The sequence below is a fragment of the Gopherus evgoodei genome, chromosome 16 (assembly GCF_007399415.2).
Source record: "Gopherus evgoodei ecotype Sinaloan lineage chromosome 16, rGopEvg1_v1.p, whole genome shotgun sequence".
NCBI classification, from domain to species: Eukaryota; Metazoa; Chordata; order Testudines; family Testudinidae; genus Gopherus; species Gopherus evgoodei.
Window position 1 is genome coordinate 15289964 of NC_044337.1, and position 22328 is coordinate 15312291.

Genomic DNA, 22328 nt, shown 5'->3' on the forward strand with positions numbered 1-22328 from the left:
ACAAGGCTCTGTTCTTCAGTTGAAAAGAGGATCTCTGCCACTTTCCGCGTGCTGCTTCCAGTGCAGACCAATATGCTGGTAGAGTGAAACATTTCCCTTCTCTAGTTTAGGGATTATCGGCATCCTTTCCCCATGTTACCAGCTTCCATGAGCCCAAGGAGCAGAGAGTTGGGTTGGAATTTGAACACTGGGAATGCACTGTGTTACTCTGGAGTCACTTGTCCAGCATTTTTAAGGGATTTTTAGTTTCAAAATGCATCAAGCTTGCTAAATGTGTCAGAGACATAGAAAAAGACATGCAGCATACTGTTAGGGTGTTCCACAGGAGGTTCACGTTCAGTGGCAATGGTCTTACATCTGTGTAGCATCTCTCATCCGAAGTGTGGTGTTGCTCTGCAGCCATCGCTGGATTGGAACAGCCCAGCTGTTTAATGCCACACAGCAGCACTACACAATCTTGTAGCACAGGAGTGAAGAGGAATATGGTGTTCTACTGAAACTTCAGAGGGAATTTAGGAAGGTAGAAATTTGGTGAAGACATTTGGGTTAACAATCCCACTTTTCAGAAAAGTGAATGAATCTTAAATGCCCACAAGTGGCCAGGGCCTCTTTTGAAAGAGAGCCCTTCCAGCAGCAGCAGGGTGATCTAGAATGCTATTCGAGGCCATGGATCCATATTGACTCAGAGGAAAGGTTATTGCCTGCTCAGTCATCTACACCAGAGGTTTTCCCATCCGAGTGTTGGTCATTCTCAACTCTGCTTAGCTTGTGAGATCTAACCAGATGGCAGTTTGAGCTGGTAAGCAACAGTAAAACAAAAACAAAATATAATATCAGGAAAGCAAAATATAATGTGTGTGCACGTTAAAGCAATTTTATCAATACCCTGTTTGTGTTGTGTGAATGAGCCCTCTCTCTCTCTCGTGGTTGCTTTTCAGCTGTATGTCTCCTCAGAGAGCCGCTTCAACACTTTGGCAGAGTTGGTCCATCACCATTCGACTGTAGCAGATGGGCTCATCACCACTCTACACTACCCAGCCCCCAAGCGCAACAAGCCCACTATCTATGGAGTGTCTCCAAACTACGACAAGTGGGAGATTGAGAGAACCGACATCACCATGAAGCACAAACTTGGAGGGGGCCAGTATGGAGAGGTGTATGAAGGAGTCTGGAAGAAATATAACCTTACAGTGGCTGTGAAGACCTTAAAGGTAGGAACTAAAGCTGCTATTCATAGCCTTCCAGTTGAAATGCAAGTTTTATGCTACCCTTTCTGAAGCCTGGTATTGGGTAGCAGTCTCTGTCTGTCTTCCTCCGGTAGGGTCAGATGATGCAAATTGTTGAAAATCCTTCCTTTGCTTACATCTGGTCTAGAACATCTGTTGCTGTTAGTTAACTGTATTTTTCAGCCTCTTCTAAATATTTTTTATTTGAGAGAGTTGGACCATTTGTACTGTTAAAGCCCTGCAGAACTGTGGATATCTGCTTTATATCCACAGACCAAATTTTGTGTCTGCACAGGGCTCTGTGTATTGTTTTCCAAGGCTCCCTCTACACAACAGTTACAACCAAGTCATGGAAGCTGCTTACAATGTTGTTCCGACTTGTAATATAGGCAGGACCTTATTGTGTCCAATAACCAGGCTAAAGCCTTGGGCATGTGTGTTTCTCACATTTTGGGGAAGGAGAGCTGCAAAGGTGAGCTGTCACATAACTGACACACACTGGTAAAAATTACCGTGGGATGTGAAACAGGCTATGTAATTAGAGATCATGCTTCACTGGTACTTCAGATACCTTAATTGTTCTAGTCACAACATGTGCCTTCCCCAAAAGACGAACTCCTTGTGCACCTAGAAAATAGGCATTTCAGTAGCTGTTCACTGTTAAACGATTTAGGATGAGGGGAAGGAACTTTCTGGATTAATTATCCACAACCAAAATAGATTAGACTCTGAGGCCTGGTCTCCACTGGGTGGGGTGGGAGGAGAATCGATCTAAGTTTTATGCAACTTCAGCTATGTGAATAACGTAGCTGAAGTCGATGTACTTAGATCAACTTACCGTAGGGTCTTCACTACTGTGAGTCGACTGCTGCTGCTCCCGTCGACTCTGTCTGCGCCACTCACTGAGCTGGAGTACAGGAGTCAACAGGAGTCTAGACATGGTAAATTGATCCCTGCTGGATCGATCACTGCCTGCTGATCCGGCCGATAGTGAAAACATACCCTTTGTGGCTTGGACTGAAAGACAGAGAATCAGGTTCTGTTCCTGCCTGTGCTACTTAGCCTCTCTATGCCTTGGTTTCCCATCTGTGAAATGGGGATAATACTTACCTAGCTCACAGAGGCATTGAGGTTTGATTTTTATAAACCAAAAAAAGCACATTGAGATCCCGTAGTGCCTTCCATCCACATAATGTAAACTCTTACTATTAGGAATTCAAATACGAGCTTCAGACTATGGCATCATTGCTGGAGTTGCAGTGTGGTGTGGTGGGGCGGAAACAATAACAAATGAAAGCTTTCATGTTGGAAATCATTAAATGGAGAGGAATGTATATATGCTTTATTTCTGTGAATAAAACTGTGTCCTTGAGCTGGGGAAAGGGATTTTTTTTAACCCCTTGAATTCTGGCTACCAGAGTGTTCCTGGGTTGTTATGGTTTCAGAAGGTGATTATTTGGGCAATTAGTTGTTTTTGAAGGTTCCTGTTATAAGTTACTGTTCCCCACTTGGCTTCATCCAAAGAAAAATAACATTTCAAGTCCCCTTTCCTCTTTTATATATGGAGAGAGTGACACCTAGTGGTAAAGTGTGATTCTCATTTGCATAGGAGAATGCTGGGAAGAACTCTGCCTTGAACCCCATAGTGTTGGTAGAAAAGGGATTTGACAAGCAAAACGAAATATCTAGTTAGAGGAATAATGAGAGACCAGTTGTTTTCCTGAAACACTGAGTTTATTGTAGCCATCTCCAATCTTGCTGATGGTGCGGTATTTGAGGGTTACAGGTGTTTCAAAGATTTTTTTTTCCCCCCCTTACCTCAAATAATTTTGCATTCCTTTCTTGTTTGCTTTGATGAAAACCTCTAGCAGCAAAGGCACAGTGTTATCCCGTAAAATCTCCATGTTTGTGTGTCAGAAAAAGCTACCTTGATAAGGACCGTGACTGTTTCAAATATGCTAAGTAAATATTTTATGACTGAAAATGGTTCATAATGTAATCCAGAGCAGCATCTTCCCCTGGGAAATGTTCGAACACCCTAAAAGAGACTGAAGAAGCGCTGTAATCTGAAATTATGCACACTAAACCATACTTACAAGCAAATACATAATCCACCTTCCTTAAATCCATCAGTCTACTGTCTGACAGATGGGATTATGGCTCTCTTCAAAGTTTCAGGGAATATTTGAATACCTTGCATTTATATTCCAACTCCAGCAGGAATAGCCAAGTGTTCAGTTGCTTCTTTAGGGAAACCCAAAGCGCTCATTTTATTGTCCATTAAGAGAATATTTTCCAAAGCTCTCTTGCCTTTCCTCATCTCCCTCCATGCCCGAGATCTGTATATTAGAAATAATAAAGAAAGGAAAAACTAGGGGGGAGACATCCTTGGTTCTTCTGATATCCTTAGTGCTTGATGAATTATTTCCCTTGCATCTCACTGCAGCCCGTTTGTTACCCAGTCTTCTTTAAGCTGGTTAGAAGTAGCTCAGAGTCTGCTGAACCAAAGTAGTTTATACAGAGAGAAAACAAGGGCCCAAAGTCACATGTTCTGTGCTTCTATCACATTTAATTGCATGGTGCTAGAGAATCTGTTAGTGCTTGTGCATTTTCCACCAGCATATTCCACTGGAAAATCAAGATATCCTTGCCAGAATGTCAGGTGTTTTTGAGTATTTTAAGACCCCAAAAGAACAGAAGCCAGTATTGTTTGGGGTTGAAAGAATACTCACGAGTGAGCTGGCTATTCCAGTTTGGAATCAGTTTTAAAGCAACGAGAGGAATGTCGTATCCTTTCACTAAACCTTCCTTGGTTTAGTTCTTACAGAGCAGCCTCTCAGGCAGTAACTGGACTGATGGTGAGCATTGCTATTGATCAAAAAGGGTTCCGTTTATAATATACGGTTTTAGTTTTGATGCCACATGCTAACTAAAACAAGAAAATTCAGTGTTAAGGCTGAGGCACCTTCTTTATTTCATGTACTTGGGTATAGTAATGTCTCACACAGATCTGAGATAACAGAAACACCATGTTGTTGGTGGAGGATAGCTCAGGGAATGGATTGACAATTGGAGACAAAGCTTTCTAACCTCTAGGTCATTAGTTTGAATCCAACCTGCTGCTGATCGTGACCAAAAATTATTGCCATGTGAAGGCACTTTCATGTCCCATTGTAAAATGAGCTGATCATCTATCCTTTTCATAGTGTAGAGATATCTAGTTTACATCTATCATGACTGACATGATGAAATCCTTGTTCTTTTTCTTAGCAGAGAGGCCGGTGATTTGAACTGGTCATGCAGCCTTAGCTACCCTGATACCCCTGGAGGTGGTCTCTTCAGTTCAAAGCTGAGATATATTACTGTGTTGTGCTAAGGAAGCATGTGATGCTGCTGACACTGCTGTAGCTGATCTGTGATGTGATATAATTGGAAATTGAAATTGGATAAATCTGGTACTTTTCTTGAGCACTAGATTATCAAACAAATAATTGTTACAGTAATTCTCTGTTTGGTTCCTTTCTGCTACCTCTTTCTTTGAAGGATAAGAGATTTAACACAAAGGAACAATTGCAATCTTCTGTACAGTATGATCCTGGTGGCGTTTACATATCAAACGTGAGATAGGCAAGTATTTAGGATCATTCTGAAACTCTGATTATTAACCCAATGTCCTTTGCCAAAGGAAATGGTTTAAATTTCTGTTCCCAAGAACCTCATAGCGGTGTATGTAGTATTGACAGTGTCAGGAAACTACAGCTGCCATCAAACAGTACCAATTCGTAAAGGAACAGTAAATGATGGAGTGAAACTGTTTGAATAGAACTATTGGTGCTAACAACGAAATAGAGTACCAGCTAGGTCTACAGCAGCAACCATACCCGTGTTATCAGCCTTACCAGCAGCAGCAAATCCCTTGCAATCCCTCCTTAAAACACTTCTTCTCTGAAGCCTGTCAGCATTAATCCACCAGTGAAAGAAACATTGATATAGAAAGAATAGTTGTATTTAAAAATATATTTTTGAACCACTTTGAAATGACCTTTTGGCCTTCCAGTGCACATTTGTTTTGAAATATTTATTCTTTCAAATAAAGACAGTATCTTCCTTTGTTTTGTATAACTGCGAGTAACTTAGTGACATTCAAGAAATAATATGCAGCAACATCTAGCCAGAACATTTACTTCACAGATTAGACTCTAAAAGCCAGGAACAAATTCATAAGCCATAAAACCTGCAGTCTTCAGTTGTGAAGCAACCACCATCAGTTGTCACAGACCCAATCAACAGGACCCTGAGTCGTTGAAGTGGTGGTCCATAATGGATGCAGATAGCCTCAGGCATCTGCATGTGTAGCATTTTCCCTTTTGTTCTCATCTGTCCTCTTGCCTCATTCATCTCTTGTCACCCTAGTACTATTTCTTGTGGCATGAGCAAGTGTCGTCAGTCTTTTTCCAAAGATGTGAACTCTAAATGGGCTTCTCTAAGCAGATCATCTCCCTGCAGGAGAGGGCCTACCACAAAAGGGGAAATAGGGTTTTTTTTGTGCCAAAAGAGGTGGTATAAGAATGACAGTAGATCAGTTAAACAGAGGATCGAGCCCCACCCAGCAGCGTGATGCTGCTGGAATAAGGAGCCGTAGTTTTGGGACAGTCACAGCTTACCCCTTCAGTTTGCAGTGATTCTTCAGTCCACATGCTAAAATCTGTTTCCACCTTGTGCATATTATCCTCGCTGAAGCTTTTCTTTTTCTGTTCAGGAGGACACCATGGAGGTAGAAGAATTCTTAAAAGAAGCTGCAGTCATGAAAGAGATCAAGCATCCTAACTTGGTGCAGTTATTAGGTAAGTGATAGAAATACCAAGCAAAGGGATTTGAATTAAACCCTTGTGCAGTGATATGGATGCTAAGGAGCAGATAAGCTGCTTACTGTACCAAGGCTGCAAATACAGATACTTATTCTCTCGCAAAATTCACAATTTGTAAAAGTAGTACTTGATTTTAATTATTTTTTCTTCTTTGCATTTAAGATGCAAGAGCCTAAAGCAGGAAATATAAAACTGCTAATCAGTTTTTAGGAAACTCTCCTCCTTCACCCCTCCCACTCCTCCCCATACACATACTTATAAATTGCCCAAAGAGCAGAATCTGCAGACATCAGCGTTCTAGAAGAAACTCTGTGTTCAAAAATGTGTTCCACAGGGGTATGTACACGGGAACCTCCATTCTACATCATCACAGAGTTCATGACTTATGGGAATCTGTTGGATTATTTGCGCGAGTGTAACCGGCAGGAGGTGAATGCTGTGGTGCTACTGTACATGGCAACTCAGATCTCCTCAGCCATGGAGTACCTGGAGAAGAAAAACTTCATTCACAGGTAAGAGTGACACGGAGTGCTCACCCTCTTCTCAAGCTCCAGAAAGCCCTTGAATTTGAGTCTAGCAATATGGGATCTAAGTGCATCACATCTTATAACTTACACTAACACCTTGATGTGTTGCATTCTGATATGGGACACTGCACTGTAGAAAACCCTCTACAAGAGGCAGACTCAAGACTGCCATTCTGCCATGGTGGTCGTTCTTACCCACACATACTGTGAAGGTATCGCCATGTAAGGTGAGGTAGTTAAATTGGCCCATCTCTCATGTAAAGGTACAGAGATTCCTAAAAATCATGGCTCTTTGTGAAATAGATCATTTCTTATTCCTGTTAAGCTAATGGTCAGCAGAATGACCTCTTCCCCAGAACTGTGGGCATTGCTATACTCATACTGGGGTTCCCAGCAAAGCCACCTTGCTGCCTTTTCATAGTGCTTTGATTTGTCCCTCTCCTTGTTTTCATCTGCTTTGGCGATACTTTTCCATTATTGCATGAATTGCGTGTATCTCTGTAGATAAGCATCTTTGCAGTCTTAAAGTCTGGAGATTTTGACCTTTAAGTGTGCTGCAATTATGATTAGTGCTTTGGATTCTTTGTCTGAAGAAATGACCTCCTAGCAATGTAATGAGACAGCCTGGATGGAGGCTTGAGAGTCTTCGCTGTTTTATTTAATACAAGATCTTCTCCAATGCATAGATGTGACCTTTCCCACCCAATTAGCTAGAATATGAAATCTGTACATATGACTTCATAGAGACGAATATGAGGATCATGTGTGAAATGCTAAAGGTTCCTTGTAAGACACACATTTCCTATGTTGCATCAGAGCTGGGTTCACATGCTCCTGTCATTCAAAGTTAACACTTATTTGCTGCATCAGAGTTTCCAGCTTTTTGCGCTGTTGTAAGATTGTAGTCCCCTCAACATCTTGCAAGTGAACTTTACAAAATGTTTTGCAGAATCCCATTTGTTTGCATGCTCTTGCACTTCATTTCCCATTATTGCTGATGACCCAGATATCTTCAGAAAATAGAAGTTTTCTTCCTTATAATCTGCCACCCCCGCATCCGCCTGCCCAGTTATTTCAGAGGTGTTGTCACAGTCCACGGTCCTTGGATTCAGATGCTGGGCTGTGACTTCATTGAATGAATCAGGCAGGAGTAGGAATGGGGTTATAAAGAGGAATTTTTATTTAGACAAACATGGTAGAAATCAGCACTGATATGGGGATATTCAGACCACTGCCTGACAGCTTAATGGCCCTTTGGTAAAATGTACTATTTTTTTTATTTAAGTTCTGCAGGAGACTTTTTAAAGAGTAAGTATCAGAGAGGCAGATCTTGCTTCGATCTGAAGTAGACTCTTACTTTAGCTTTGTGGTGAAATCAGTTTCTAATATAATGTGACGACATCTGGTAGGTTTTTACAAAATCTGTTACTAGCAGAAATGCTTTCATGTACTTTCACGATTTTAAACACGCAATGCACTTTGACCATATTAGCATTATACATGACCTAGTGAGCTTCTCTCGGTGCATCCCTTACTCACTGGTGTATAAATAGAAGGAAGATTTCAATCAATTATTGCCCGCTGTTCTGCTAATCAGAATCCTGCACATGAGGCATGGGGAATTGTTCCATCATCAGATTTCCCTAGGTTATGATTGTCCATGTTGACCACCTTTGACTATTCAGGTCATCAGGATACACTTTTTGTAGTCAGTATCAAAGCCCCTGCCTGCCATCTAGGTAGTGATAGAATTGATGTGCCTAGTGAGCATATTTTCAGAATAAAGGAGAGTGTTGCATCCTGAGGAGTGCACTAGCTGTTTAACCAACTTCATTCCAGGAAATACTATTACACCATGCCACACAACTAACCTGTGGAACTCATTGCCGCAAGATATTGAGGCCAAAAGCTTAACAGAATTAAAAGAAAACTTAAGGGGTAATAAAAGCATACAGGTTTTATTATAGTAAACTTTTTAAAAGAGATTTGAAAGGTTGAAGGCTTGAACCAGTTGCTAACTTTTTTAAGATGAAATTTTCCCTGTGAACCAGTTATTCCTTAACTAGTTATGCAGAGATTCTTGCACCTTTCTCTGAGCAGCTAGTGCTGGCCGCTGTCGGAGACCAGTACTGGACTGGCGGACCCACTGGTCTGATCCACTGTGGCAGTTCCTATGCGTGTCCATTCACATCAGAAAGAGAGAAACTGTATTTTCAGTTGCTTGCATTTTGTACAGATATTTTTTCTGCTTTTTACAAATGGTATTGTATACTACTTTAGTACAGTATGAGAAAGCACTGCATTGTGTTGTGTATTATGTGAGTTGGTATGTTTGGAAAAAATAGTTTGTGCCTTCGATATTTAAACATGGTAAACCTGGGAACTGTTGTGAAATTGATTAGAGAGAGCCCTGAAACTGATTAGTATATTTTCATTGTCTAAGCTGAGTGATATGTAAATAATAAACAGCAAAACTGGTGAGGATCTTAAACATCCTTTGTTTCAGTAATCTAAGATAATCGTAAAATGAGCACTGACACTTGTCTTTATTTTTAAATGATTTTTTTCCTGACAATGGCAGCTTTTAATTTTTCTAAGAAGTTTGTATTCTAATTTAAAAAAAAAATTTTTTGACGACAGCCTTATAAAGTGGAGAGAACAAATAATCTCCTGCTTTCTACATACCTTATACAGAAAAAACACATACAAAGACTTGGGTTTCTTCAATAATAAGCCATGTCCTCTCCGCTGCTGAAGGTGTGATATTGTGAAGACCTTTCATGGCCTATTTTTTCTTGTCTGCTTTCTTAGGGATCTTGCTGCCAGAAACTGCCTTGTAGGGGAGAACCACTTGGTGAAGGTGGCAGATTTTGGTCTGAGCAGACTGATGACAGGTGATACATACACTGCTCATGCTGGAGCCAAGTTCCCAATCAAGTGGACAGCCCCGGAAAGTCTGGCTTACAACAAATTCTCCATTAAGTCTGATGTCTGGGGTAAGGACCTACTTACATGCACATGAGACAACAGACTTTTTATTCCCTAGTTATAAAATCAAGACATTAAAAATTGTTTCTTCAAGTATATCCCGAAGAGAGAGAGGATGATTGGTGGCGGAACCACTTGGGTCTGTGACCTTGTCACAGCTAATCAGGTGTGGGCTGGTTCAGTGTTTGAATGAGAGACCTAAAAGGAAAACCCAGGAGCTGCACACTTTTAGTAGGTCAGGACTTCTCCTTCTGAGGTTGCAATCCTGCAGATCATTAAATACATGCTTAACTTCACAGGTGAGAGAGCCGTCCTCACATGTCAAAATTAAGCAGATACGTGTTTGCAGGATAGGTGCCCAAGCCAGCTCTGAATCAATGTCATAGCACAGTACTTTGGAGCATTATGCTGTTGAAGGTTACTAGCTCTGTAAGCTACTTTTAGGATGAGGGTGAGAGTCTGAGATGTTGAAACATGATCTCTGTGTGCCTATCAGAGCTCATTTTTCGTACATTTTTAAAAGAATCCTTTGAATGAGACGAGAAGCAGAGAGAGAACTTGAAGACATGTTGATACTCCTGAAGAGCCTGGAATACTTCTGATAAGAACAGGATAGATAGGCTGTATTGTACAGGCTAAGTCCATCCATTCTGACTCCCTAAATTCCCAGTGCACTTTCAGTCTGTCTATCTCGAGGTTTGATGCTGCTGCTGATCACCACAGTATCTGAGGGGCAATTTTTCAAAAGTGTCTAAGTGACTTAGGAGCCTAAGACCCATTCGTGTAAGTGATCTTAGGCATTTAGGATTCAGTGGCATGTAAGAATTTCTGAAGATTTGACCCCAGGTGTCTTCCACATAAAATCAACTTGGCAGTAGTGAAGTGTCTAGTGGACTTCGGACTGTTCTCTCTTTTCATCTTGTAGAAAGTTCTGCTTGGAGTGGAGTTTTATTCTTAGGATGTTGGAAAGGGATTGTTGATGTTGTGAATGTTCTGGTGATGGCGGCAAAGCTCTGGGTACTGTATTATTGGTTAAGGTATTGATTTTTCTTTTTGCTGTCCTAAACCTGTGTGTGGAATTCTGTGAACTGCTGAACAGCTGCCATGATCCATCAAAGATACTGCTGTACTTCAATGGTGGCTGGGGTGATTCCTGTGTACATTGAAATGATAAAGCACTTTGGGAGAAAAGGTATTCTAAAAATGTGAGGTTATCTTTAATTAATATTGGGCAAAATCCTGTTCAGTTGGAGTTATGGCCGTGGTCTTGGGATCTGACTCAGAATAAAGTGAGCCCTTTCCCAGTCACTCACTACAACTGCAGTTGGTGCAGGATTTTACAAACTTTCATTCCGCTGCCTGAGGACAGAATTCAGACAGAGATGCTCATGGAAGTGTCTGGTTTAAATTGCCCTTGGTTGTTTATCATGTAATATGATGTGATTTCCGTACTTACGCAGGGTTGTAATTGCCTTCTCTTCAGTGACTGAACTAATTACATGCAGGTTGTTGAACTGGTGCTGGGTCTGTCCTTTGTACTCTGAATCCCAGTTTAGTTGTCTAACCATGGGACTCTCACATCCTCACCAAGTTCAATACAGAAAGGGCATCCCGATCATTAAAGTTATTTTTATTTGACTGTGGTGCCTTCTGTTAAACTTCCCTTGTAACCAAACTGTCTCACTTAATTCTCGCCTAGTTGGCAGTTATCGCTGTGAATTCCATCACAATGTTGGGATTGCAGCTTTCTCCTCTGTATATCTTGATACTCCTAGAATGGGGGCAGTCCATAAACAGTGAACCAATTGGACATGAGAATCCTAAAGAGAAAAAGGGGAAATAGAGATGAGAAGAGCTGTCAGATTTACAGCAAGACTGCAGTGCAGCAGAGAAGTAGTTTCAATTAATCCACAATGGCGTCTCTTAATTGTGCCTTTAATAGGACTTGAAGGATATCAAAACGTTCAGGTTTGAGACAGCTGATACCTTAAAAATTAGTCTAATTCTATCTTGTCGTATTGCAGGAGACTTGTCTGTGTTGATGAAAAAACTCGTTACATTACTTTAGTTTCTGAGCTGCTGCTGAGCGTGGAATTTGAGCCACCCAGACCAGGGAGCTTGTTTAAGTGCCAGGGAATGTTTTTCGTGCATCCACCGAAAGCAAACTTGCAAGATTATTGGTTTGTTTGGTTTTGGTTTTTGTTTTTTTTTTTAAAAAACAACCCTAAAGCCTTTTGATTTCTCTGTTGCAGCCTTTGGTGTCCTGCTATGGGAAATTGCAACATATGGCATGTCCCCTTACCCTGGAATTGACCTGTCTCAGGTGTACGAGCTGCTGGAGAAAGACTACCGCATGGAGCGGCCTGAGGGTTGCCCTGAGAAAGTCTATGAGCTCATGAGAGCATGTGAGTCTTCTAAAAGCATATAGAGACAAATGTCAAAGCTGATTGAGCTCTGCAAAGATGTAGTTGTACTGTACAAGGGTATGGTTAAAACACTATGGCACAAGGAGCCTTTGTTAGTCTTCCATTAAAGTTGCAGCGCTTAGTTACAGTCTTAAACTCCACTGTCCCAGGAAGATGTAAATGTTCCGAAGTTACCCATGCTTGGCTTGGGGGCATTCTTCTCCACTAGGAGTGGGAATTGTCTAGGTCTTGGGGAAGGTGTGTTGTTTAACTCAAGTTTCTTTGCCTCCTCTTTCCTGGGAATCTAAATAAAGGATTGTGCATCCACCTTTGTCTAGGATGGCGAAGGGAGCCTTGTTAGTTGTCTTGGGAACGACTTTTCTTAGTCCCTTGGCCATGTCATTTGTGGTTGATTTTTTTTGGAGGTGTTGAGTAGGCATAGCTCTCACTGGTGTCAGTGGGAGCTGAGGGTGCCCAGTGTCCTTAAAATCAGGTTGCTAACATCTAAATCTCAGCTTCCCTGTCTGTGAAAGGGGGCTGCTGATGCTGAACTAGTTTCACAGTGATAGTGTGAGGCTTAATGAATATTTGTAAGGCTTGTTAGAAGTCCTGAGCAGTAGTATTCTTTCAGGCTGGCAGTGGAGCCCTTCTGATAGGCCCTCGTTTGCTGAAATCCACCAAGCATTTGAAACGATGTTTCAAGAATCCAGCATATCTGACGGTAAGTCCACTTGCACCATTCATCACACTGTTTCTAGGAATGGGGGCTATGGCATAAGTGCACTGTAACTTAGTTTGTTGCTTTATCTGAACATCCCCGCACAGTTGCTTTGCAGTGAAGCTTTGTTTGTAAGGTTGTACCTCCCAGTGTAAAAACATGGAGCAGGCAGATGCTCGTATTATTTTTGCTACCAACAGACCTTCCCTCTGGCAGAGCCCCCTTCCCCTGGGTGCTGTCAGCTTGTCTTTTTTCCCCTGTTCTCCGTTGATAGCTTAGTATTTTTACCTTTTATCTCTACCCCGCTGCCACCCCTTGCTTTCCTTGTGATCACTCTTTTCCTTGCCTTCCAGAGGTGGAGAAAGAGTTGGGGAAAAAAGGCATGAGAATCGTAGTGAGTAACTTCCTGCAGGCTCCAGAACTGCCGACCAAAACGAGATCGTCCAGGAGAGCTGCTGAAAGCAAAGATGCCAGTGAGAACACGGAGATGGCGCATCCTAAAGGACAAGGGGAATGTGGTATGTTCTAGCTACAGCCATTATTCCCCTCTTGTGACACAGACTGAAATTAAATGGAGGCCCAGATCCGGAGAGAACATGGGAAAAGTGCCTAATGATAAGTACCTGCTCTCTGGATGTGCCCTCTGTCATTAGGCACTTCTCTTCCTAGGTTCACTATGGGTTTGGGACTGTATTCCAGTAGCTCCTGGCACTTCTTGTAGATGGCTAGCTCTCAGTATTACTCTTGGGGATTCTGAGCTGCAGCAGCCGTGCAGCCCAGGAAGGGGGGATATTTCCTCTGTGTTATCTCTCTACCTCCTGAATTCCTAGTTGGTTCAGGGACTGGTGCAGCCCCAACGAAAGTTACAGCAGCCCCGAGGGCTGTTTTAGCCTACAGCTGCTGTCCGTGGCACCCAGTGGAGCAGTGCCAGAACACAGAATACTCTGAGCACACCATCTCCCTCACCCTGATATATACCTGTGCCAGCAGTTATCAAAGGGGTAAGGTAGGACTGAAGCTGCTCCAGTGCTGGGGGAATTCCCAGCAGAGAGGAATCTGCCTGGCTGCCAGCCCCTTTACATCACCGGAGTGGTCTAAAGAAGCTGGATCACTGCTCAGGATCAGAGCTCTGGTATATGCAGTACAGACTTTTATATGGGAAGTATTTCTCCATCCCTACATCATACCAAGTGTCTGTTTTGAAACACTGAAGAGTGTTACTTTTGGCAGATATCAAATATAGTTTCAGCAAGGGACGCTGAGGTATTTACAAAATCTACCATGAAATTAAACAACCTTTCAATCAGTTTCTCAAAGCGTGTAGTTTCCATTTTGAGGCAGTTGAAACAATGAGAAAACATTGAGCATAGGCAGTTAATTTGTATCCAGAGCATTTTAAAATGCAACGTTTAAAAAATAAAGAACTCAATAAAAAATTGATCTCTTGGTTCTTGCCAACTCCTGTTAAATGTGCCTGCTCACCTGTCCCATCAGGAGTAAGCAGTGTGTTCTGCGGACTTGGGATCTCGGAGATCTTTAGTACACCTATAAGAGAAATGGCATGCGTGTGCATGTGCGTACATGCCTAAGAGAGAGAGGTCCCCACTGAAACTCCTCTTTGGGGTGGCTTTTTATTTAATACAGACACTTCATGGTTCTTCTGGAGAAGGTGTGTTTTGGTGCCATATCTGAGCCTGGAAGCTTATATTTACTGTGTGTCAGCTTCACAATAAGTACCTATAGAAGGTCCTTTGTCCCTTCCGTTTCCAGTTGCTTACAGGTGTCCAAGACCTGTGAGCATCACTTCCCATCAGTAGCAAGCACTCCGTGAGAAATTTTGAGTTTAAGTCTTGATCACTGAGATGTTGGTCCCTGGGAAGGGATATTAGGGACCTGAGTCATTGTTTTCTTGAAAAATCAGTGTTGAGAAGAAACATCTTTCATGTTCCTTCCTAAATGAGCACAGAGGCTCACATACCCGTGTCTGCTCTCAGAAATAGGTGTCCCCTTCCAAATTTTTTTAAAAGCCCTTTTTGCTTAGGCCCCTCCAGATTTGTTCAGATGCATGTGAATGGTTTAATTACACAACGTCCAAAAAAGTGTTAATTTGCAATCCTGAAATTACCCTTTTTTTCAAGAATTCCTCTCCTTCCTCTCAACCAGGATCCAAATCCCAGAATATTTTCCAGTATATGACTATGTAGCATCCTCTTTTCCCTATTTAACCCTGCTCCATCTCCCCCTCTTGCTGCCTACTTGAGCTGTAAATGTATACAATATCCTGAAGGCATCTCTTCTGAATTGAGGTGCTGTCTGAGCACTCCTGTTGTAATGCCTGACCTGTGAACGAGAGACCGTGTTGTTCAAATATTGGGACCTTCAGGACTCCTGACAAATGTATTATAAGCCGCTGTTCATTTTTGAAGTATTTCTCATGTAAGTGGAAAAAGGGTCACCCCACTCTCCTTCCAGAGCAGCTCCACTGGAGCAGGCTATTGTCTCTGGGTTTCTCCATTGTGCAAGGCTGCCTGTCTTCACAATGACATGGTTAGGAGTATTGAGCTGATGGAATTACCTTGATTTCTGCTTGTGCCATACACTCCACCAGACGATGCTGTCAGATGGGGATTATGGACACCTTAAGAGTAACCAAACAGGGAGACGAGTGTGTGGGTACAGACAGGCCTTTGAAAAATGAACCTTCAGTCACATGGGAGAAAACAACAAAGGGACCAAAAAAAAAGCTGACCTTAGTGTTCACTCACATCTACAAGGCAGCAGGGCTGGAGAAAACTCCAGATGTAATGTCAGGAACTCTGGGATAATGAGGGTTAATTTGTGTTCGTCTGAATTTCAAATGTAAATTCCTGTCTGACTGACTTAGTCAGAGGCCTGCTTGAGAAAACAAAGGGTGAGGTATTCTGGCAGGGCATCCTATAAACATTCCCCCACCCCCAGGAATTAATGTGTCCAAAGATTCTGGACCAAATCCAACCTGGGCTTGGTGGAGCAGCGCCTGCTTGCACCAGCTCTGAACTCGGCCCTGTTTACAGAGCCTGCACCTGTTGGGAGGTGCTGCAAAGCGATCCCAAAGGAAAGCAGACTGGTATTTCTTTAAGCAAAGCTCAGTAGAATCTTTTGTTCCTTGCAGACCCTCTGGAGCATGACCCTGCTGTTTCTCCCTTGCTCCTGCGGAAGGAAAGAGTTGCCCTGGAGAGCAGTTTAAATGAAGATGAGCGGTTGCTTCCAAAAGACAAAAAGACCAACCTCTTCAGTGCCCTTATCAAGAAGAAGAAGAAGACTGCCCCTGCCCCTCCGAAACGCAGCAGCTCGTTCCGGGAGATGGACGGCCACTCGGACCGCAAGGGTGCGGGGGAGGATGAAAGCAGGGACGCCAGCAATGGGGCTTTCATCATGCCCCCTGCAGATGCCATGGATGCCTCAAAGTGCCAGGGTCCAAGCAATGGGGCTGGAGTCACTAACGGAGCTGTTACTGGGAACTCAGGCTTTTTATCCCCTCACCTGTGGAAAAAAACCAGCGCCATGACTAGCAGCCGGCCGACAACTGGCGAAGAAGAATGTAGTTCTAATGCCAGCAAGCGCTTCCTGAGGTCCTGCTCAGCATCGTGCGTACCCCATGGAGCCAAGGACACGGAGTGGAGATCCGTGACGCTGCCCAGGGATTTGCAGTCCACAGTGAGGCAATTTGATTCCTCCACCTTCGGCGGGCACAAGAGCGAAAAGCCAGCCCTGCCTCGGAAGCGGGCGAATGAGAACAAGACAGATCTTGCTGTCAGGGGGACGGTGACACCCCCTCCCCGGCTGCTGAAGAAAAATGAAGAAACGACTGACGATGTTTTCAAAGACACAGAGTCCAGCCCTGGCTCCAGCCCACCCTCTCTGACGCCAAAACTTGTACGCAGGCAACCTATAATCGCTCTTTCCTCCAGCCTGTCCCACAAGGATGATGGCATAAAATCCAGTGCCTTAGGTACCGCTGGGATGGCAGACCAAGGTCCTACCATCAAACCCAACTCTGCTGGGGTTGTGGTTGCCAGCAAGGCTTCCATTGAGGAGCCAAGGATGAGGAGGCTCAAGCAGACTTCTGAGTCATCAGGAAAGGACAAGGTGAAGTTATCAAAGCTTAAACCGGCTCCTCCGCTTCCACTCTCCTCAGCTTCTATTGGGAAGCCTGGAAAATCATCCCATGGCCCCAGCCAGGAAGCAGCAGATTCAGGGTCTGGTACTAAATCTAAACAGTTGACTCAGGTTGCAGACACTATAAGCGGTGATGTCGCCAAGCCAAACCAGTTAGGGGAGGGTGTAAAAAAGCCTGGGCTCCCCTCTGTACCAAAGCCACAGTCCTCCACAAAGCTGCTGCTGACCACAGCGGCCCCAGCCCCCTCATCCTCATCTGCCCCGAGCGGAGACCAGCCATCGTCAACGGCCTTCATCCCTCTCATATCCACCAGAGTCTCCTTGCGCAAAACCCGCCAGCCTCCAGAGAGGATAGCCAGCGGCACCGTCACCAAGGGAGTGGTATTGGAAAGCACTGAGGCCCTGCGCATTGCCATTAACAAAAACTCTGAACAAATGGCGAGCCACAGCGCCGTCTTGGAGGCCGGCAAAAACCTCTACACGTTCTGCGTGAGCTACGTGGACTCCATCCAGCAGATGAGGAACAAATTTGCCTTCCGCGAGGCCATCAACAAGCTGGAGAATAACCTTCGGGAGCTCCAGATCTGTCCGGCCACCGCTAGCAGTGGCCCTGTAGCCACGCAGGACTTTAGCAAACTTCTCAGCTCGGTGAAAGAAATCAGCGATATTGTTCAGAGGTAGCAGAAGCCAGGTAACACTTTTTTTTTCTTTTTTTCTTTTTTTTTATATAACAGGCCAAAGCCAACTGCAGAGAAAACTACAACATACGCGCAATGGTAGACTGACAAAGGACCTAGGGGCCTTCATTATAGGGATTTGCAAAAGGCACAGACTGGGGAACAGCCCTACTGCCTCAAGTAGGGTGTTTATCAAGATGCACTTTTCTCCCTTTCACCGAGGTGCCCCGAATCTCTCGTACTCAAAATCCTCTGGTCTGTGGAGTTATTGCCTTGTGGACTACAGGTCTAAATGCTGAGGTCACACCAAGCCTTTTTATAATAATTTGTTGTTTTTGGACAGAGCTTTAAGATTGGAACCTGGACTGATGAACACAGATACTCTGCCCTCCTCCTGGAGGATTTCCTACTGCAATTTGATTCCTTCCCCCTGCCCCTGTTGTACATGAAGATGAGTGTTTGAATAGCAATATACACCCTGCTTTCCTGGGGTCACAGTGTCCCGTCCCCCGCGGACACATACATGACACTAAGGTCACACATTTGGAGGTGGCGGGGGAGTTATTAATGAAACTTAGTAATGAAACAGAACACTACGAAATACGTTGATGAAACTCCTCCCTGTGGTTCTGTCAGTACCCTTAGCTGCTGGTCAAGGAATCCATGTTTCCTCGTGTCCGGGAGCCCTTGACGAATGGGTTTGGAATGGCACGGATGGGCGCTGTGAATGCAGCGGTACAGGAGTCCATTTGTGGATCCCTTTTGGTAACGATAAAGGAGTGAGGTTATAGAGGAAGAGCACAGCCGTGCTTTGTAGATGCACAACTCTAGCCAGGCTCAGGCTTGGGGAAATGGCAGATCCTTTGTGAGAGCAATGAGCTGACTGCATCACTGAATGAGGAAGAGAAGGGTGGCAACAGGGGAGGTGGATTAGGATGAGTCTAAAGATACCACTTTGCCTCCAGCAGTGGTTCTAGTTGAGTCTGTGCATCCCAAATGTGCCTCAGCAGAGCTGTTGTTTTTCTAGTTAAATTTCCAGCCACGTCAGTTACATGGGAGTAATGAGCTCAGATAAGGGCTACATCAGACCTGGACGGGGCTCGCTCATACAGTCTCTGTTGGAAGAGGAAAGCAGCTCGTGGCGAGCCCTTCCTTTCAGTGTCCGTACAAAATACCACTGAACAGTTTAAAATCTATACGTAGGGGTTTGGAGTAGTTTATTTAATTCCAGTGGAAACATTGGTCACCCTAATGATTGGCTGGTTCTGTCCAGGATTAAGCAGGGATCGGAGAAGCCTGCGGAAACCTTTTGCCCTGGGTGCATCTCTCAAGGGAGCAGTCTAAGGATGCCACAAACTTCTGAAACCATGACTCCTGGGCAGCCTTTCCCAGTTCACTTTGACCTTCCCAATTAATCCAATGGATTTGGGGACTAACTGTGACTCTTTGTGTTATTGAAAGGACAAGACTTTAAGACAATTAACAGTGCAATTTAACTCCTTTCAACTCTGGCCAAGAGAAGAAAGCAATCTCCCCACCCCATTCCCTCAGTATGTCCTGTGAAACCCCACCATGTGTATCTTAAACACTAATTGCTTTCCATGAGATTTTGTTTTCCCTCTTACGAACTGCTTGTTTTATAGTTGATTTCTGATTGTTCTTCTCTGTGCTCACACCATTCTCACCCCCACAGATCACCTTGGCTTAACTCGTGACAGTAAAATAAAAACAAAACAAAACACCATAGGCTGCCTTTACAAAATACAAACGTACATGCAACAAAAAACCCACAAGCAAAAAAAATAAAAATAAAAACAACCCACTCCACTGAAAAAACACCCCTTGGACTATCTCTTTTCTGAGGTACTGTTTTAACGTTGTTGATAACATATTGTGCCACTATATTATACATTTGTATCTCAGTATTACACACTTTTGTAGACTTGTCTTTTTTACAATTGTAAATAGCTCTGTCCTTAGTTTCTGTAATACCAAAGGGGCTGTTTCCCCTTTATTTTGGTCCAATACAGATTGTTTCTGTACGTGGCTCTCACTCTGATTTTTATTTTTTTGGGTTTCTTTTTTATTCTGCGCTCTCTAGCATAGTATATTTAAAAATAGATCTGTGTCAAGGAAAAGCAGGAGTGCATTGATCTACTGACAAGGCTGCTTCAGCTTAGATGACCTCTGTCTGGTGTGTGGTGCAGGCATTTCACAAAGGCCTTTCTGATCACCATGCTGATCAGAACCAGAGGGCAGCGAGTTGCCAGAGTCTTCAGAACTAGCTCTGAAAATCATACAGGGGGAAAAAAGGTACAGAATAAAGATCTGAATGTGGCCCCTTTTTGAAGACAGGGTTTTGCCACTGACTTCAGTGAGAGCAGGACTTGACCCTAGACTTTTCTTCTTCTGCCGTGTGTTTTGCATTCAAGACCTAGTCTCTGTTCTCTCTTCCCCTTTGAGGTGGAGTGGCCAGTGTCTCCATTCTTCTAAAACAATTTCTGGCTACTCCATAGTTGGTTCCAATGTGTTTGCTCATTGTGAGGCAGGCATGGTTTGGTGGCCTGAACCCAAAATTGGAAATAAGGATCTTCTGCCTCCTAATCCCAGTTTTAACATGGACTCACTGTGATACCTTGTTGTCTGTGCCACAGCTTTTCTCTCTGAAACTTGGGGATGATACTGCTCCGGAGAGAGCAGCTGCCAGGATTCTCCCTCCTGACTCTCAGATTCTTAGCACGAGATTGGCAGAAATTCCCAAGCTCCTAAAGAAGGGCATTAATTGTGGAGTGAGACACGAGCTAAGACCTCTATTGACCATCGTGTGCTGCCCCCTGAACTTAACCACTGCTGATGGAACAGTCCAGAGGATTCCTTCTTGACCAGTCAGCAAATCTCAGATTTGTCATATCCTTATCCCATTCTACTAGGTGGCATGGAGACAGATAGTCCCTGCGCCAACTAGCTTATACTCTAGACAGACCAGATCAAGGGTGAGAAGGCAGAGACATGAAGTGACTTGCCCAACCTCGTGTAACAGGTCAGTAACAGAGCTCAGTAAAGGGCCAGAATCCTGACCACCAGAGAGATCCAGCTTGCATGATAAAGGGAGTGGAAACCTTTATATGGGGCATAGGGGTTCATCAGAATGTTTGTCCAGCTGCAGTCGCTGATAGGCAGGTGAGGTTGGACCATTACGTTCTTTAATGAGCAGAAAGTTGTTTAAAAAAAATAAAAACAGATGTGCAATAGGTAAGAATAAATTTTATTCGTGAAAAAATTGGTGCCACTCTTAGCAAGTCCTGGAGGAATTCGTTACTAGACTGGAGTCAGCCAACAAAAGATGCACACACAAGTACAGGAAGTTCACAGTTACTTTGACAATGGCTCTTGGAGAGATGGACATCTTGAATGTTTTAGATTTACATCTCTGTCCTAACGCCATGGATACAGTTAATAGCTGCCCACTGTGGGTCGATGCTGCACTGGCTTTGGATTGGGGTAGGAAGGATTGTAGAGCGAGAGAGAGGTGGTGGGGCTTCACGCCAAATGAAGTCATTCCTGAAAATCCTTATCTGCCCTAAGGGGGACCATAATCCTTGGGAGAGGGGAGGTCAGTTGTCTGGGTGGGGAAGGCACCAGGAAATACAGGATTGGAAGGGGGAAAAGGAGGTAGAACACTAGAAAATTGGGTCAGCCTAACTACATCACTTGCATGTGAAAAATCCACACCCCTGAGCAGTGTCTAGGTCGATGGAAGAATCCTTCTGTTGTCCAAGTTACTGCCTCTCGGGGAGGTGGTTTACCTACGCTGATGGGAGAATCCCTCCTGTCAGCATAGGGAGTGTCTACACTGAAGCGCTACAGCTGCGCCACGGTGCTGCCATAGCATTTTAAGTGTAGACAAGCCCTAAATTTACCAGATACGGTGGGAATTGATTTAACAGATTGCTCCAATTTTCAAGGTTATTGAACCTGAAAGTGTGTGAATACTCTAGGGAGAAAATACTTGTTTCGTTTGAAATAGTAATGCTCCCTGTCAGGTTTTCCTCAAATGCATCTTGCCATTTTAGGGGCTGCTTTGCTGAGGAAACACTCATTGCAGGATTCAAAACATGGTCAATGTTCATTTACAAAAAGTAAATAAAAGTCCCTCTACCCGCACGAAGCCTCCTATCCTGCAAAGATGCTGCTAGACAATCACCAGTGGGGGAAAATGTTGCCAGTTACAGGGAAATCTTGCTATGGACTTGTGCTGCCAATGCTTCTCTGGCAGTATCCCAAGTTGTTTGGCATGGATTCTCTGCTGATCAGAAAGTGTTCCTGAGCCTCTGTCTATTACCACCTTTCCAGCAGGGTTCTAGCTGAGGGGAAAGCTTTTCTGAGAGCCAGGCTATTCCCAGCTAGTGCACCACTTAGGATGGATTTTAATAACACAGTTCTCAGATAATAGCACAAAGAGATGACATTTATAACTGCCACTATCTTCCACTCCATGCATCTGATGAAGTGGGTTTTAGTCCACCAACGCCTATGCCCAAATAAATGTGTTGGTCTCTAAGGTGCCACAAGGACTCCTCGTTGTTTTTGCTGATACAGACTAACACGGCTACTGCTCTGAAAGTTATAACATGGTAGCTCTGCCCTTCCCCCACAACACGACTGAAACACTGTTGGGGCTTGCTGTTTGGATGGACCCATGTGGGATCCCAAACTCTGCCACCACCTTGGACTTTGCAGGACTTCAGCTCTGCTCAAACA

General features: G+C 43.8%; 1 protein-coding gene across 9 annotated transcripts in view; it reads left to right on the forward strand.

Annotated features, from left to right (window-relative positions):
* The window catches only part of ABL1 (ABL proto-oncogene 1, non-receptor tyrosine kinase), a 118568-nt gene extending 98955 nt beyond the window's left edge, over positions 1–19613 (forward strand). For all 9 annotated transcript variants that reach the window (XM_030535323.1, XM_030535322.1, XM_030535326.1 and 6 more), the window contains 8 exons: positions 939–1211; positions 5986–6070; positions 6429–6606; positions 9433–9617; positions 11862–12014; positions 12646–12735; positions 13086–13250; positions 15884–19613. In XM_030535323.1, coding sequence (XP_030391183.1) covers positions 939–1211; positions 5986–6070; positions 6429–6606; positions 9433–9617; positions 11862–12014; positions 12646–12735; positions 13086–13250; positions 15884–17571 — 2817 coding nt within the window. In that variant the 3' untranslated portion in view covers positions 17572–19613. The remainder of the gene's footprint in view (positions 1–938; positions 1212–5985; positions 6071–6428; positions 6607–9432; positions 9618–11861; positions 12015–12645; positions 12736–13085; positions 13251–15883) is intronic.
* The last annotated feature ends 2715 nt before the right edge of the window (positions 19614–22328 follow it).